At 44.3% G+C, this 14,211-nt stretch overlaps 1 protein-coding gene across 1 annotated transcript in view; it reads right to left on the reverse strand.

The window, feature by feature from the left end:
- Positions 1 to 14,211, reverse strand: part of TDRD9 (tudor domain containing 9) — a 195,750-nt gene that overhangs the window by 13,536 nt on the left and 168,003 nt on the right. Inside the window, exons 30-32 of the mRNA XM_040333083.1 lie at positions 13,345 to 13,415; positions 7,560 to 7,669; positions 105 to 201 (exon numbers count right to left, since the gene is read on the reverse strand). Of these exons, the coding sequence (XP_040189017.1) occupies positions 105 to 201; positions 7,560 to 7,669; positions 13,345 to 13,415 (278 nt within the window). The remainder of the gene's footprint in view (positions 1 to 104; positions 202 to 7,559; positions 7,670 to 13,344; positions 13,416 to 14,211) is intronic.

Below are 14,211 nucleotides of genomic sequence, written 5' to 3' on the forward strand. Positions count from 1 at the left end.
ATTTTGTACTAATCAAACTACAGGAAGACCTCACCCTTCAAGAAGAGCAACATGATATAAAACAGGAAGTTGTGTTATTGTATATATTTTATCACAAAATTTACCTTAGCTCAATTACAGGGGCAAACAGCATAGTAATAAGTGCTGGCAATCCTGGAATAGATGGAAGCAAAGACGTTTCCCGCAGCATTAGCAAAGAGCCTATATCGGGGAAGGAAATAAAATAAAAACGGCTGTAAATAAATGAAAACCATTTTTTTTACTATAATGTATACTAAAAGGAAAAACTTTGTTTTAAAATTTGAATAAGTGGTTAAAACCACGGTCATGTTTTTATTCCTGTTTGGGTCCCCACAAGGAAAATTTGCTGTATCCAATTCTTTTGATCACAGAGTAGGATAGTGTTGGTAAATAGAATTTCTCTTTGTTCATTGATGAACACAGCTTTGATCCTCTTCATATTCATGACTCGTGGGATTTTATAGGCCAAGTACCAGGAGCAGAACACTAGGCAGGCAAGAGCTCGACGCCTCCTATGGGCAGTCCTCTGCCCAGTGGTCCCACTGATTTTCTTTTTAGAATTGGGTTGGGCGACAGGCTGGAAATTTTAAAACCAAGTGGTCACCCCAGTCTAGCCATCGAGCTCACACAATGCAACAGCTCAGTCCTGGACCAGGGCAGCCTGCAAGTTAAAAGACTGGTGGGGACACATGACTGGGTCCTGGAATCCGTGTCACAGTATTACCCTGGCCCCATCCCTTCAAGTTTGGCATAGGGTCACACTGTTGGCAGTGGTGCTTTGGCTCAAGTGTTCGTCTGCAGAACATACTTCTAAGAAGGCACTTGCAGCACTGCCTTACTAGAGAACATTTATTATGGACAACACCATTAAAAATGTGATGGGGGGCAAGCGTACCTTCCTCCTGCAGTTCAAGAAGGGGGAATGAGCCACACAAAAAACTCAAGCTTTCACAGCTCAGAAGATGATTTTTAATTCTCTTGGGTGCTCAGTTACAGGCTTCAAACCTTTTAGGGCCCTGGCGGGCAGTGCCAAATGCCCCTGGCTCCAAAAGTACTACAAGCCCGCAGATAAGCCCAGTTCTGCATGAAGGTTTGCACCCACCCATCTTTGGAGTGTGGAGTCGCCTTCACTGGTTCATGTGCCCTTGAATCTCTCTAGTTTCCGACAGGTGGGCCCACGATTTGGTGATGTACAGTTACAACATCAAATTTCATTTCTTTTCACCAGAGAAGATTTTTTTCCCCTTCAAACTTCACCTCTCGTCCCAGTGCTTTTGGGCTCTGTATGAGGCCATGCAGGCCCTGCGCCAGGGCATAATGGTTTTGGTACCAAAGCCTGATGTTCCGGGGTTACTACTCTAATCTGTTCTTGGTTTTCAAGTACAGGGTTAGTCCAATCCTAGACCTCAATGCTTTTGTGCAGGTTCAAAATTTCAAGAGTGCATTACATCTGGGGAATTTCCTGGCCTCTGAAATGGGACAGGTCTCTTTCTTTCTAGACTACTAGATTTGTCTGGATCGTTAAAATGAGGGCTTTCTTCTGGTGGGCCTGGTCTCCAGGCTGGAAAGTCCTTTCTCCCTCTCCGTTGGATGGTGGTCACAACGGATGCCAGCCAGTATGGCTGGGGAGGAATTCTGGGCCCTAGTCCGACTCAAGATTGCTGGGCTCCAGAGGAAGCTCGATTGTCCATTGATGTTCTGGAGCTATGAGCAATCAGGTTATCCTAGAAGCACTGGACTGATAGTCTCCGCTGGCTCCTGGTCAGGATCTAATCAGATAACACCACCAGAGTGGCCTATGTCAATCACCAAGGGGGCATATGGAGTACGGCAGTCTCTAGAGTGATCTTGCATTCTCCAGTGGGAGGAATGGTCTGTTCCGACTCTCGGCATCAAAAACTGGCAGGCCAACTATATCAGCCATCAGACACTAAACAAGGAAGAGTGGTCCTTGCGCCCAGACATGTTCCATCAGATTTGCATACACTGGGAGATGCAGGCAGTGGACCTGCAGGAATCTCACCTCAACAGGAAAGTTCCAAGGATTGTAGCAAGGGACAAGAGTTCCCATGGCGGATGCACTGGTGGGATCGGTATCGCCACATTTATAACCTGCTTTACTGTCTCTAGCTTTGACAGCATGGCTATTAAAAACGATGTTCTATTCCATCTTACTCCCCTTTATGCTTCCGTGGGTGCTCTCAGGAGGGTACAATGGCACACATGTGGTGGACCTGCCCCAGGGTATGCAGATTGTGGGTTAGAGTTTATGCGTTGCTCCGCAATCTCTTCAACACCAACCTAAAAAGGGACCCTTTTGTGGAAACCAATTACTGAGCTTCTTCGCCCTGAAAGCCAGTTAGCACAGCATATTTTTACTGCAACTAAATTGACCATAGCAAGGTCCTGGAAGACCCCGTTCCTCAGCTTTGTAGCAGTTAAAAACTGCGTGAATGACATTATGGTAAATGAGAAACTGACTGCTGTTCTATCGGACACTCGTGATAAGTTCTTCCGGGTTTGGCAAACCTGGACGGCTCACAACCACCCTACTTGATTTGACCCAGCGTTGCTTTCTCTTTGATGAGCTTCTGTTCCCCACACCCTGCGGACCACCCCCATCTCTTCATTCTGGTTCCTTCTCTCTGCTGCTCTGGCCCACAGGCTTGGCGCTGTGGGGCTTGGACACATGTGCCACAGTTTATGCTTCAAATTGGTGAATTTCACCCTCTTTTATATAATCTCTTTTTTTTGTACTATTGTACATCTCGTCTTAAGTTTTTTTATTTTTTTGTTACTTATAATCTGGTGAGACAGCTGGTGGGTCCCCTAAATCAGCATACCGAAACCTAACCAGGCCACGCAAGGTATGGACTTCCTTTTGCTGATCAGTTACACCCGCCCTTGGTCTTCTGATTATATGCTCTAAGTTCAGGTCTCAGGATTAATCTTTCTGATGTCTGTAGTTTTATATTTGTTACTCTATGATGTGTCCACCGCTGTTTTGTACTTTCCTGTTGGTGTGTTTTAATAGGTTCTAAGGGACAGGGGCTTGTCGGATTTTGTGACCACCCACAAAATTGAAGGCACAAAAGTACACAGTTTGGTGCAAGGCTCATCTTCGTTGCTTCTCTGACTCTGGTGTTAGCCCTTCTGCAACAGGGTGCAGACCAAAAACTTGCCTTTAATACAATTAAGGGTCAAGTTTCTATCCTAGGTGTCTTCTGTCAGCGGACTTGGTTATGCATGCTTTGATTCTCACCTTTATTCAGGGGGTTTGACATGCAGCACCTCCTGTGCATTCGCTGCCATGGAACTTCAAATTAGTTCTTCAGAAACATTCCTTTCAGAGAATTCAGGGTATTTCCTTGCTTACTTTCAAAAAGGCGCCTTCCTGCTTGCAATTACTTCCACGGAGCAAGATGGTGACCCTGTCCTGTAAGTCTCCCTATCACAAGGACATGGTAGTGCTTCAACCATCTCCTTCCTTTCTTCAGAAGGAGGTGTCAGCTTTTAACCTGAATGAGTCCATCCTTGTGTCCTCAATCGTTGCATTTTTAAGGAAATGGCATTGCCAATGTAGGGCGGGAAAAAGCACTGTGCCATAGTGAAATTATTGATAAGCATAACAATTGGATAATATGCAACAGTTTATTACATAGTCAATAGACATACAGGTTTCAAAAATGGCCACAGTGGAGCAGGATCAGGTGTGCCTAAGAACTAATGTACATGAGCATGAAGCCAGATGGATGGCAAGGGAGCTCCTGTGTAAAATGGGATGCCAGCTGGACACAGGGCAGATGGAAGGTGCCGACCAGGGAATCTAGATGTGCCACATATGCAGTGGAATCCAAGGATATGCTTCATGTTCAGCATATAGGGATGGAGCAAGCTGGTGACACCAGTGTGGATGTTCGTATCCAGCAGCGGCTGGGAGGCACGGAAATGACGACCGCATGCAGGGGAGAAACGAGAGGAGCCCGGAGATTATTTGGAGTACATCAGTGATCCGCCATCTAAGGGCAACGTCAGACACAGAGGCCAATACCAGAACACTGAAGCCACAATGCTATACAGTTAAAAATGCAAGCCGGCAGCAAGGGATAAGACTACATAACTACTCTTAAGCAAACAACAAATGACACGGACCAATGTCAAAGATGCACAGACTAAAGAATTATACAGTCATAGTTAAGATGGTAAAAAAAAACAACAACGATAAATTCAAACCAAGGGTAAACCTAATAACTAAAAATCATTAGGCTGGAAAAGAATATGGGTGGGGTGGGAGTAAAGTTTGTGGATCCATTGGCCCACCTGTCCTTTTAACCCCTCCCCCCATTTTGTTTCATCACAGTTCCAAATTATAATATCATTTATTACTTTACCCCATCTTCACCCTATTTTTCTTTTCTATGGGAACAAACCTTTGTGGCCTCAATTTTCCGGTATCGGCCTCTGTGTCTGATGTTGCCCTTAGATGGCAGAGCACCGAAGCACACTTCTGCCAGGATTTCACATAATCTCCAGGCTTCTGCCGTGGTTCCTCCCCTGCACACGTTCACTTCTGAGTCTCCCAACCCATCCCTACAGGCTGCACATGAGGCATATCCTTGAATCGTGCACACGAGGCACATCTCTGGATTCCTAGGCCAGCAACTTTCATCTGCCCTGGGTCGAACTGGCATCCCATCTACCACAGGAACTCCCTTGCCATTAATACTAGACAAACCTGATTCTGACCCCTGGTTTAGACATTTTGAAACCTGTATGCCAATTGTCTATGGAATAAAGGGCTTATTGCATATTAGTCAATGGGTATGCTTCTTACTGATTTTACTATGACATATGACTTTTCCTTGCCCTCCAGTTTTTAATTTTGTCTCATTGGTCTTAGGAGTTTGGGGTACCGGTGGCCAAAGCAACGCATCACATTCTCCATTTGTCTATGCGCTTGACAAACTTTTTTCTACTCCTTGGATGTGGTCCAAGCGATTGGGGTGTATTCATCCGCTACGGCCTCATTCTGGAAATCTCACTCTTTTAGTGCTCAGACTGTCTGAGGAAGAGCTGGGTGGCCTCTTCTGTCATTGTTTCTCATTGGATTCAGCAAACAATTGTTTAGGCATATGATATTAAGGGGCAGGAGCCTCCCTTTCCTATTACATTAGGGTGATTAGTGCCTCCTGTGCGTTTCTAACATCAGGCGTCTGTCTCAGGTTTGCAAGGCTGCGACCTAGTCTCTGCATACTTTCACAAAATTCATGTGTTGGCCTCTTCAGATGCCAATTTGCAGGCTGCTGTTTAAGGTTCTTGCGGGCCCCCTCGGGGTGGTTTTGGCTGTTGGCTGGTTTTCCTAGTTGCTCCTTTTGTTTGGTTTGCCCACCCACCCCTCGTTGTGGCACTGCGTTGGGACATCCCTATAAGTCATGAATATGAAAAAAAAGCAAAGCTGTGTGTCAATGAGTGAAAAGCACAGAATTATTGTTAATCGTAAAATCCCTTTTTCTGAGTTTATTGATGGACACAGCACCCACCTCTCAATTAAGCGTTTGCTTCAGGCACTGCTTAATACAAACGGGTGGCTTATGCAGTTAAGGGGTTTTATGCACAGGAGACTGCCCATAGGAGTTGCTAAGCTCTTTCCTGCCTAGTGTCCTACTTGCCAACTGTCCTGGATTTTGAGTGACAATGGGCGGTAAAATATGTAGCAGAGATGTGCTGTAGGGTAAAGGATGAGAGGAGGTGTGCTGGGGGTTGGGTGCTACCAAAGTGTGCAGGGTGGGTATGGAGTCCTGCTGGGGGTACAGAGATGTGCTGAGGGGAATGGAACTGTGCTAGGGAATGCATTGAGGGGTAAGGAATCCTGCTGGGGGGTACAGAGGTGGGCTGAGGTACAAACGTGTACTGGGAAATACAGAGCTGTGCTGACACAGCGCTTGCATGATCCTATCTGCATTAAACTATTTCAAAAGTTGACATGCAGGCATGAGTGGCTTCAGTGAACGGAGCACATACTGTCTGCAGCCATACACCACCTGCCTGCTTTTTACATTTTTAAAAGGCAGATACATGCGGCTGTGTCGGTGCAGCAGCTGTGTCTGTATCCACCTCTATAGGCTGCCCATACATAGGGTGACCACGTGTCCCGGATTGCCCAGGACAGTCCCGCTTTTTGCAGGTCTGTCCTGGGCACCTTCATTCCAGGACAATACAGTGTCCCGGAATGAAACAGACACCCCTTAAGCCAAACTAATGCCCCGAAAAAAGGCTGCCACATCACCGCTTTACTCACTGACAGTACTTATCCTGGCCGGGAATGCCTGGAGGAGCACAGTCCCCGCCTCTGCTTGTGATTGGAGAAATCATGCCTCTTGTGTCCAATCACTGTGCTGTGATTCGTTACAGCACAAGCTGATTTTTGGGAAGGGGGGTGTCCCTGAATGGTAGTTTGGAAATGTGGTCACCCTACCCACACATCTATCGGAGCAGATGTGGGTGCTAAAAGTCAGCAGGCAGAACAGGTTCAAAGAAGCAGGGAAAAGATGTGTCCCTGGATTTTTTTTTTAACAGTTGGCTACTATGGAATAGTAGAACATCCACCTGGTAAATATGTAAACAGCAGACAAAGTAGCAACCTTACAAAGATGGGACAAGCATGATACTGAATTGCCCACAAAGCACAGACAGTCCTGATGAATGGGCATTGACTGAATAAGTAGGAAATATGTCTTGAAGTCCATAGGCCTCAAAAATTTGTGGAAGCGGCCTGCCCCTTTGCAAGGACCCACAGACAGAACAAACAACCAGACTCCCAAAAAAGAAGCCATAAACTTCAGGTAGTGTAGACCACATGCGAAGAGTGAACAACCTCCTCCTTAGTGCAGAGGTCTACATACATTCTAAACAAAAAGGCCAGTTCACTCCCTTTCAGACTTTAGGGGGGGTGGGGTCTGCGGAAGGAACTGCGGGGCCTCTCATGTAGAAATACATGTATGCCAGTTGTTCATCCGTCAATAGATGGATGAAAAACAGACATATGGAACAGCCGTGTGAAAGGGGCCTTACTGTGACACATTTTATTGCGACAGGCTCAACAAAGAGGAAGCTATACAGTGACCACCACTGACTGTGGAGTCCACTCTGATAAGCATCTGAAAGCCTGAACTGAATGCTGAATGTCTAACAGAACAGCAGAATTCTGACAGGAGTGACAGCATGGTCATCCTGTCAGGTCCTACACTGCAATGCTGTCCAAAAATGGATGCCATCTGACCATAGAGAATAGATGAGATGACTTCATAATGATCACATGTTGGGGGTGGTTATGGAGAAGGCTGTATGGCTCAACTGTGGCCTACTATTTATTTTCCAGAAGTCTTGGCTAGATTGTGTCGATCACAAGGTAAACAAAGTTACAATTTATTTGCAATTAAGAGTCCAAATAGAAGTACTTCAACTATATTTGGCCATTTGATTAAAATGTATCTTTTTTGCTTTAAAAAATGATGGCAAAATTAAGGTGATCCAATTACCAGTTGCATTTACGGAAAGGGATGCAGCAACAAACATTCTTTGATGAGATTCCTCCGGAGCATCGTTAACAACTACAGAGTTGATACTTTCTTTCTCAATCCAAACAGATCTAAGATTTAAAAACAAAAATGTAATTGCTGATAATTCCCAACAAAGCATGTCATGTATAGTAGCAAACTAACTACAGAAGTAAAACAGGATGTAAGGATGGAAACCATCAGCTCAATGTGTGTCTTTCTCAAACACAAACTCTAAAATATACTGGAATACAATTACATAATGAAATGGATATTCTACTTCTCCATGACATACATACCGTTGGGTCCATATATATTATTGGGACACAGACACACATTTTAGATTATAAAGGAGATATATATATATATATATATACAGTACAGACCAAAAGTTTGGACACACCTTCTCATTCAAAGAGTTTTCTTTATTTTCATGACTATGAAAATTGTAGATTCACACTGAAGGCATCAAAACTATGAATTAACACATGTGGAATTATACATAACAAAAAAGTGTGAAACAACTGAAAATATATTTCATATTCTAGGTTCTTCCACCTTTTGCAGCAGACCCATCTCTAGAACTGTTAAGAGGAGACTGTGTGAATCAGGCCTTCATGGTAGAATATCTGCTAGGAAACCACTGCTAAAGAAAGGGAACAAGCAGAAGAGACTTGTTTGGGCTAAAGAACACAAGGAATGGACATTAGACCAGTGGAAATCTGTGCTTTGGTCTGATGAGTCCAAACTAGAGATCTTTGGTTCCAACCCCCGTGTCTTTGTGCGACGCAGAAAAGGTGAACGGATGGACTCTACATGCCTGGTTCTCACCGTGAAGCATGGAGGAGGAGGTGTGATGGTGTGGGGGTGCTTTGCTGGTGACACTGTTTGGGGATTTATTCAAAATTGAAGGCACACTGAACCAGCATGGCTACCACAGCATCTTGCAGCAGCATGCTATTCCATCCGGTTTGCGTTTAGTTGGACCATCATTTATTTTTCAACAGGACAATGACCCCAAACACACCTCCAGGCTGTGTAAGGGCTATTTGACCAAGAAGGAGAGTGATGGGGTGCTGCGCCAGGCGACTACCGCTTGAAGCTCATCAAGAGAATGCCAAGAGTGTGCCAAGCAGTAATCAAAGCAAAAGGTGGCTACTTTGAAGAACCAAGAATATGAAATATATTTTTAGTTGTTTCACACTTTGTTATGTATAATTCCACATGTGTTAATTCATAGTTTTGAAGCCTTCAGTGTGAATCTACAATTTTTCAATGTCATTAAAATAAAAAAAACTCTTTGAATGAGAAGGTGTGTCCAAACTTTTGGTCTGTACTGTATATATACATACATACATACATGGCAGAGCGAGGCTCTGTCCCTATGGAAATGGTGTTAAAATGGACACAGTCTGCATACAGCCAGATTGCAGAGCTACAGAGCACAAATTTAAAAACAGAGAAAACTGCTCTGGCTCTGATTTTTCTATCTCTACATAGGGCTCTGTGGCTTGGAGATTCCTCAGAGATATGGGTGGGACGGGATCTCCAACCCTGTGTCCAGATCTTATAGGTGCACACAGCTCATATAATGAAGGGCTGGGGAGAGCATAAGTGAGAGGAAGGTGGAGTTGGAGCAGTGGCTGCTAGTGAGTGTCTGTGTGATGACAGAAGCTGTGTGCATTGAAGGGCTTTAAAGCTGTGTGCGCCCAAGGAGCCTAAAGCTCTGTGCATTAAGGGACTTCAAGCTGTGTGTGTTTAAGAAGGCCAAAGCTGTGTGGATCCAAGACTGTGAGACTGGAAAATCTGGTGGTTTAAGGTACCAGTACCTATAGCAGCAGTGCTGTTGAAGCATGGCCAGGTGGGCTAGTATTTTGAGTTACTTTCTGAACAACGTTTAAACCCCTGCGTGGGACTCCTGAGTGGACTTTTGTTTTTTTCCTTATTTAATAAACGTGGGCTACCAGGCCCTTAACAATATATGCCTGTTTGGTGTGGACTCAATACACAAAAATGCATCTACCACGACAGCCAACAACCCCCAATGTCAATATATATAATATAGCTATAATTCTATAAAGGGCTATGGGCTGAAAGCACACACGCTTATGTTTAATTTGAGAGTATGAACATCCAAATCGGAGGATGGGTTTAGGAATTACAGCTCTTAAGATTAGCCATCCCCTCTTTTTCAAAGGAACAAAAGCAATTGGATCAAAATATATTTAATGGCCAGGTGTGGGCTACTCCTTTGTTATTTCTTCATTAATTAAGCAGGTATATGGTCCAGAGTTGATTTTAAGTGTGGTATTTGCAGTTGGAATCTATTGCACTGAATCTACATCATGGGTTGAAAAGGAGCTGTCCATGCAAGTGAAACAGGCCATCGTAAGGCTAAAGGTAAAGTTCACCACAGGGTGCAAACCATTCATAAGCCTGAAGAATAGAAAAGCCAAATTAAACTTTTCCAAATAACATCTAAAAAAGCCAGACCAGTTCTGGAAAAGCATTCTTTGGACGGATAAAACTAAGATTAATCTGTACCAGTATGACAGGAAGAACAAAGAGTGGAGAAGGCTTGGAACAGCTCATGACCCAAAGCACACAAATTCACGTGTTAAACATGCTGGAGGCAGTGTGATGTCATGGACATGCATGGCTTCCAGTGGCACTGGGTCATTGGTGTTGATGTGACAGAAGACAGAAACATCCAGATGAATTCTGAAGTGTTTAACCACTTGCCGCCCGCCAATGACAAATTGACGTCGGCAAAGTGGTTGTAGAATCCTGACTGGACGTCATATGACGTCCTCAGGATTCTGAGCCGCTGCGCGCCCCCGGGGGCGCGCATCGCGGCGATCGTTGTTGCGGGGTGTCAGTCTGACACCCCGCAACACCGATCTCGGTAAAGAGTCTCTCACGGAGACTCTTTACCACGTGATCAGCCGTGTCGAATCACGGCTGTTCACGATGTAAACAGGAAGAGCCGATCAGCGGCTCTCCTGACAGGGGGGGTTCGCGCTGATTGTTTATCAGCGCAGCCCCCCCTCGGATCGCCACATGGACCACCAGGGAAGCCCACCCTGGACCACCAGGGAAGGGCAGGAAGAAAAAAAAAACGGGGCAAAAAAAAAAAAAGTCTAAAAAAAAAAAAAAAAGTTTGAAAAATAAAAAAAAAAGTCTGGAAAAAAATAAAGATGCCAATCAGTGCCCACAAATGGGCACCGACTGGCAACAAAAGGAAAACAGTGCCGCCCCACAGTGTCCATCAGTGCCGCCCCACAGTGTCCATCAGTGCCGCCCCACAGTGCCCATCAGTGCCACCCCACAGTGCCCATCAGTGCCACCCCACAGTGCCCATCAGTGCCGCCCCACAGTGCCCATCTGTGCCGCCCATGAGTGCCCATTAGTGCCGCCCATGTGTGCCCATTAGTGCCGCCCATGTGTGCCCATCAGTGCCGCCTATGTGTGCCCATCAGTGCCGCCTATGTGTGCCCATCAGTGCCGCCTATGAGTGCCCATCAGTGCTGCATATCAGCGCCGCATACCAGCGCCGCCAGTGCCACCTCATCTGTGCCCGTCAGTACTACCTCATCGATGTCCATCAGTGCCATCTCATCTGTGCCCATCAGTGCCGCTATATCAGTGCCCATAATTGAAAGAGAAAACTTACTTATTTACAAAAAAATTTACAGAAAAAAATAAAAACGTAATTTTTTTTCAAAATTTCCAGTCTTTTTTTAGTTGTTGCGCAAAAAAAAAAAAAAAATCGCAGAGGTGATCAAATACCACCAAAAGAAAGCTCTATTTGTGGGGAAAAAAGGACGCCAATTTTGTTTGGGTACAGTGTAGCACGACCGCGCAATTGCCATTCAAAGTGCGACAGTGCTGAAAGCTGAAAATTGGCTTGGGCGGGAAGGTGTATACGTGCCCTGTATTGAAGTGGTTAAAGATATATGGTCAGCCCAGATTCAGCAAAGTTGATTGGACGACACTTCACAGTACAGATGGACAATGATCCAAAACACACTTCAAAAAGCAATCCAGGAGCTTTTGGGGGAAAATAAGTGGAAAATTATGCAATGGCCAAGTCAATCACTTGATCTTAACCCAATTGAGCATAAATTTCACTTGCTGAAGGCAAAACTAAATAGCAGAAAGACCCACAAAGACCAACTGAAGACAGCTGCAGTTAGAGCCTGGAAAAGCACCAGAAAGGAGGAAACCCAGTCTTTGTTAATGTCCATAGGTCTCAGACTCCAGGCAGTCAGTAAAGGATTCTCAAACATATTAAAAATAAACATTTAAATGTATGATAGTATTTTATTTGTCCAATCACATTTGAGCCCCTGAAAATAGGGGGACGGTGTATAAAAATGGATGTAAAATTTGTACTTGATATTTATGTTAAACCCCTTGAATTAAAGCTGAAAGTCTGCACTTCATATTAATTTGGATTGTTTCATTTTTTTTTCTGGTGGCATACAAAGCCAAAAGTATGACAATTGTGCCTGTGGCCAAATATTTGCGAACCCAACTGTATATTCAAACTTAAGAGATACTAGTGACAATTTCCACAAAATTAGAATGTTTGTACAGACCAAAGTAGGAATGACTGAAAAGTACACGCTGGAATTTTTTTTAATCTGCCCAACTTCCTTACATGTATGTAGGTTAAATTTATCAACAGTGCAATACGGACTGGGCTCCATCTATGGATGTAGCTTAAATAGAGCAAATATACATTGGCAAACAAAAAAGTGGCATACTAGAAGAAGTGTATATATTTCTATTAGGTTTAAAAGGTTGGAAAATGACAAAAGCCTAATTATATTAGGTAACCCCTGCAAAATACCAGGAAGGTCTACATGACCTACTACTGTAATTCTTCTACAGCATATATTGAAATTGCTGAGCTGCTCTGATAGGAGTGAGAACTGACAGATTTCAGATAGTTATGTTTCACAGCAAGTCCCCATTGACCCGAGATTCACTTCTCCCTAAACACTGTAAAGTTTAAATCTGCCCCTTCTCTGTTGTGATAATTTTACAATGAATTCACTGCTGACAGCCAACCAGGATATCTGCCAAGAGCTGAAAAAACAGGCAACACAAATCTCTGGCACTAGCTAAATCATAACGATTGCTGGAAAATACAGTATCACAATTGTAGAAAAGACATAGGTAATGCACAGACCACATTTATAAACATCAATGCTAAAGTGTCTTAAAGGGGTGGTTCCCCTAAAAATAAACTTTTGACATTGCATTTGCTATAATAATTACAATTAGAATTGGCTGGTTTTATGTAAAAAATACCTCCGTACGTAGCGTTTGGTATATTCCTTCCCACCGCCACTTCCGGGTACGATGCTGGCGGTGGGCGTTCCTTATTGATGGACAGGCATCCGACCGACGCATCCATCGCGTCACGAGATGCCGAACGTCGGTGCGCATGCGCCGTATAGAGCCGCACCGACGTTCGGCTTCTTTCGGCATCTCGTGACGCGATGGATGCGTCGGTCGGATGCCTGTCCATCAATTAGGAACGCCCACCGCCAGCATCGTACCCGGAAGTGGCGGTGGGAAGGAATATACCAAACGCTACGTACGGAGGTATTTTTTACATAAAACCAGCCGATTCTAATTGTAATTATTATAGCAAATGCAATGTCAAAAGTTTATTTTTAGGGGAACCACCGCTTTAAATGCCAAATAAGTGGAAAACAAAAAAAAAAAAAATGTAAATATTTGCTGTATTTATTACCTGAACTTGGAAACTTTTAATAGGCTGTGAAAAATTATTTTATAGGGATGGTATGGTCCATAAAGGAGTGCCTAGACACAAATAAATGTACATTAAGATTAGTGCAAGGAAAAAAAAAAAAACACATTCAACAAATGCACTAGTTTAGAACAATGGATAAATGAAAAGCAGCGTTCCACATGTGAGCAAAATAATTCTTTTTGACTTACCTGTAAATTACAAGAACAAAAGCAGAGTATTCATACACCATGTGTTACAGTTGAAAGAAAGCCAGAAGAAGTTCAGTTTCCAGTTTGGGAGAAGCCATGTGGGGGACACAGCAAACATGTGGAAGGAGATGCTCTGGGTCAGATGAGACTAAAAATAAACCTTTTGGCCAAAAAGCAAATACGCTATGTGTGCCAGAAAACCAACACTGCACATCACCCTGAACACGCCATCCCCACCGTGAAACATGGTGGTGGCAGCATCATGTTGTGAGGATGCTTTTCTTCAGCAAGGACAGAGAAGCTGGTCAGAGTTGATGGGAAGATGGATGGCGGCAAATACAGGGCAATCTGATAAAGAAAACCTGTTAGAGTCTGCAAAAGACTTAAGACTGGGGCAGAGGTTCAGACAACTACAGTACCTGCCACTGATATTGTGTTTCCTGCGTGATGGGATGGGGCTGGAAATCACTGCTGCAAGGCTTTGCTTCTCGCCCTCACAAGTTGCCATGCATTCATAGGAATCAATTGGGGGCGGCGAGCGGGAGGAGTGGAATCTATTGGGGGCGGCGAGTGGGAGGAGTGGAATCCATTGGGGGCGGCGAGTGGGAGGAGTGGAATCCATTGGGGGCGATGAGTGGGAGGAGCAGAATCTATTGGG

Source organism: Rana temporaria, chromosome 13 (assembly GCF_905171775.1).
Source record: "Rana temporaria chromosome 13, aRanTem1.1, whole genome shotgun sequence".
In the NCBI taxonomy this organism is placed as follows: Eukaryota; Metazoa; Chordata; class Amphibia; order Anura; family Ranidae; genus Rana; species Rana temporaria.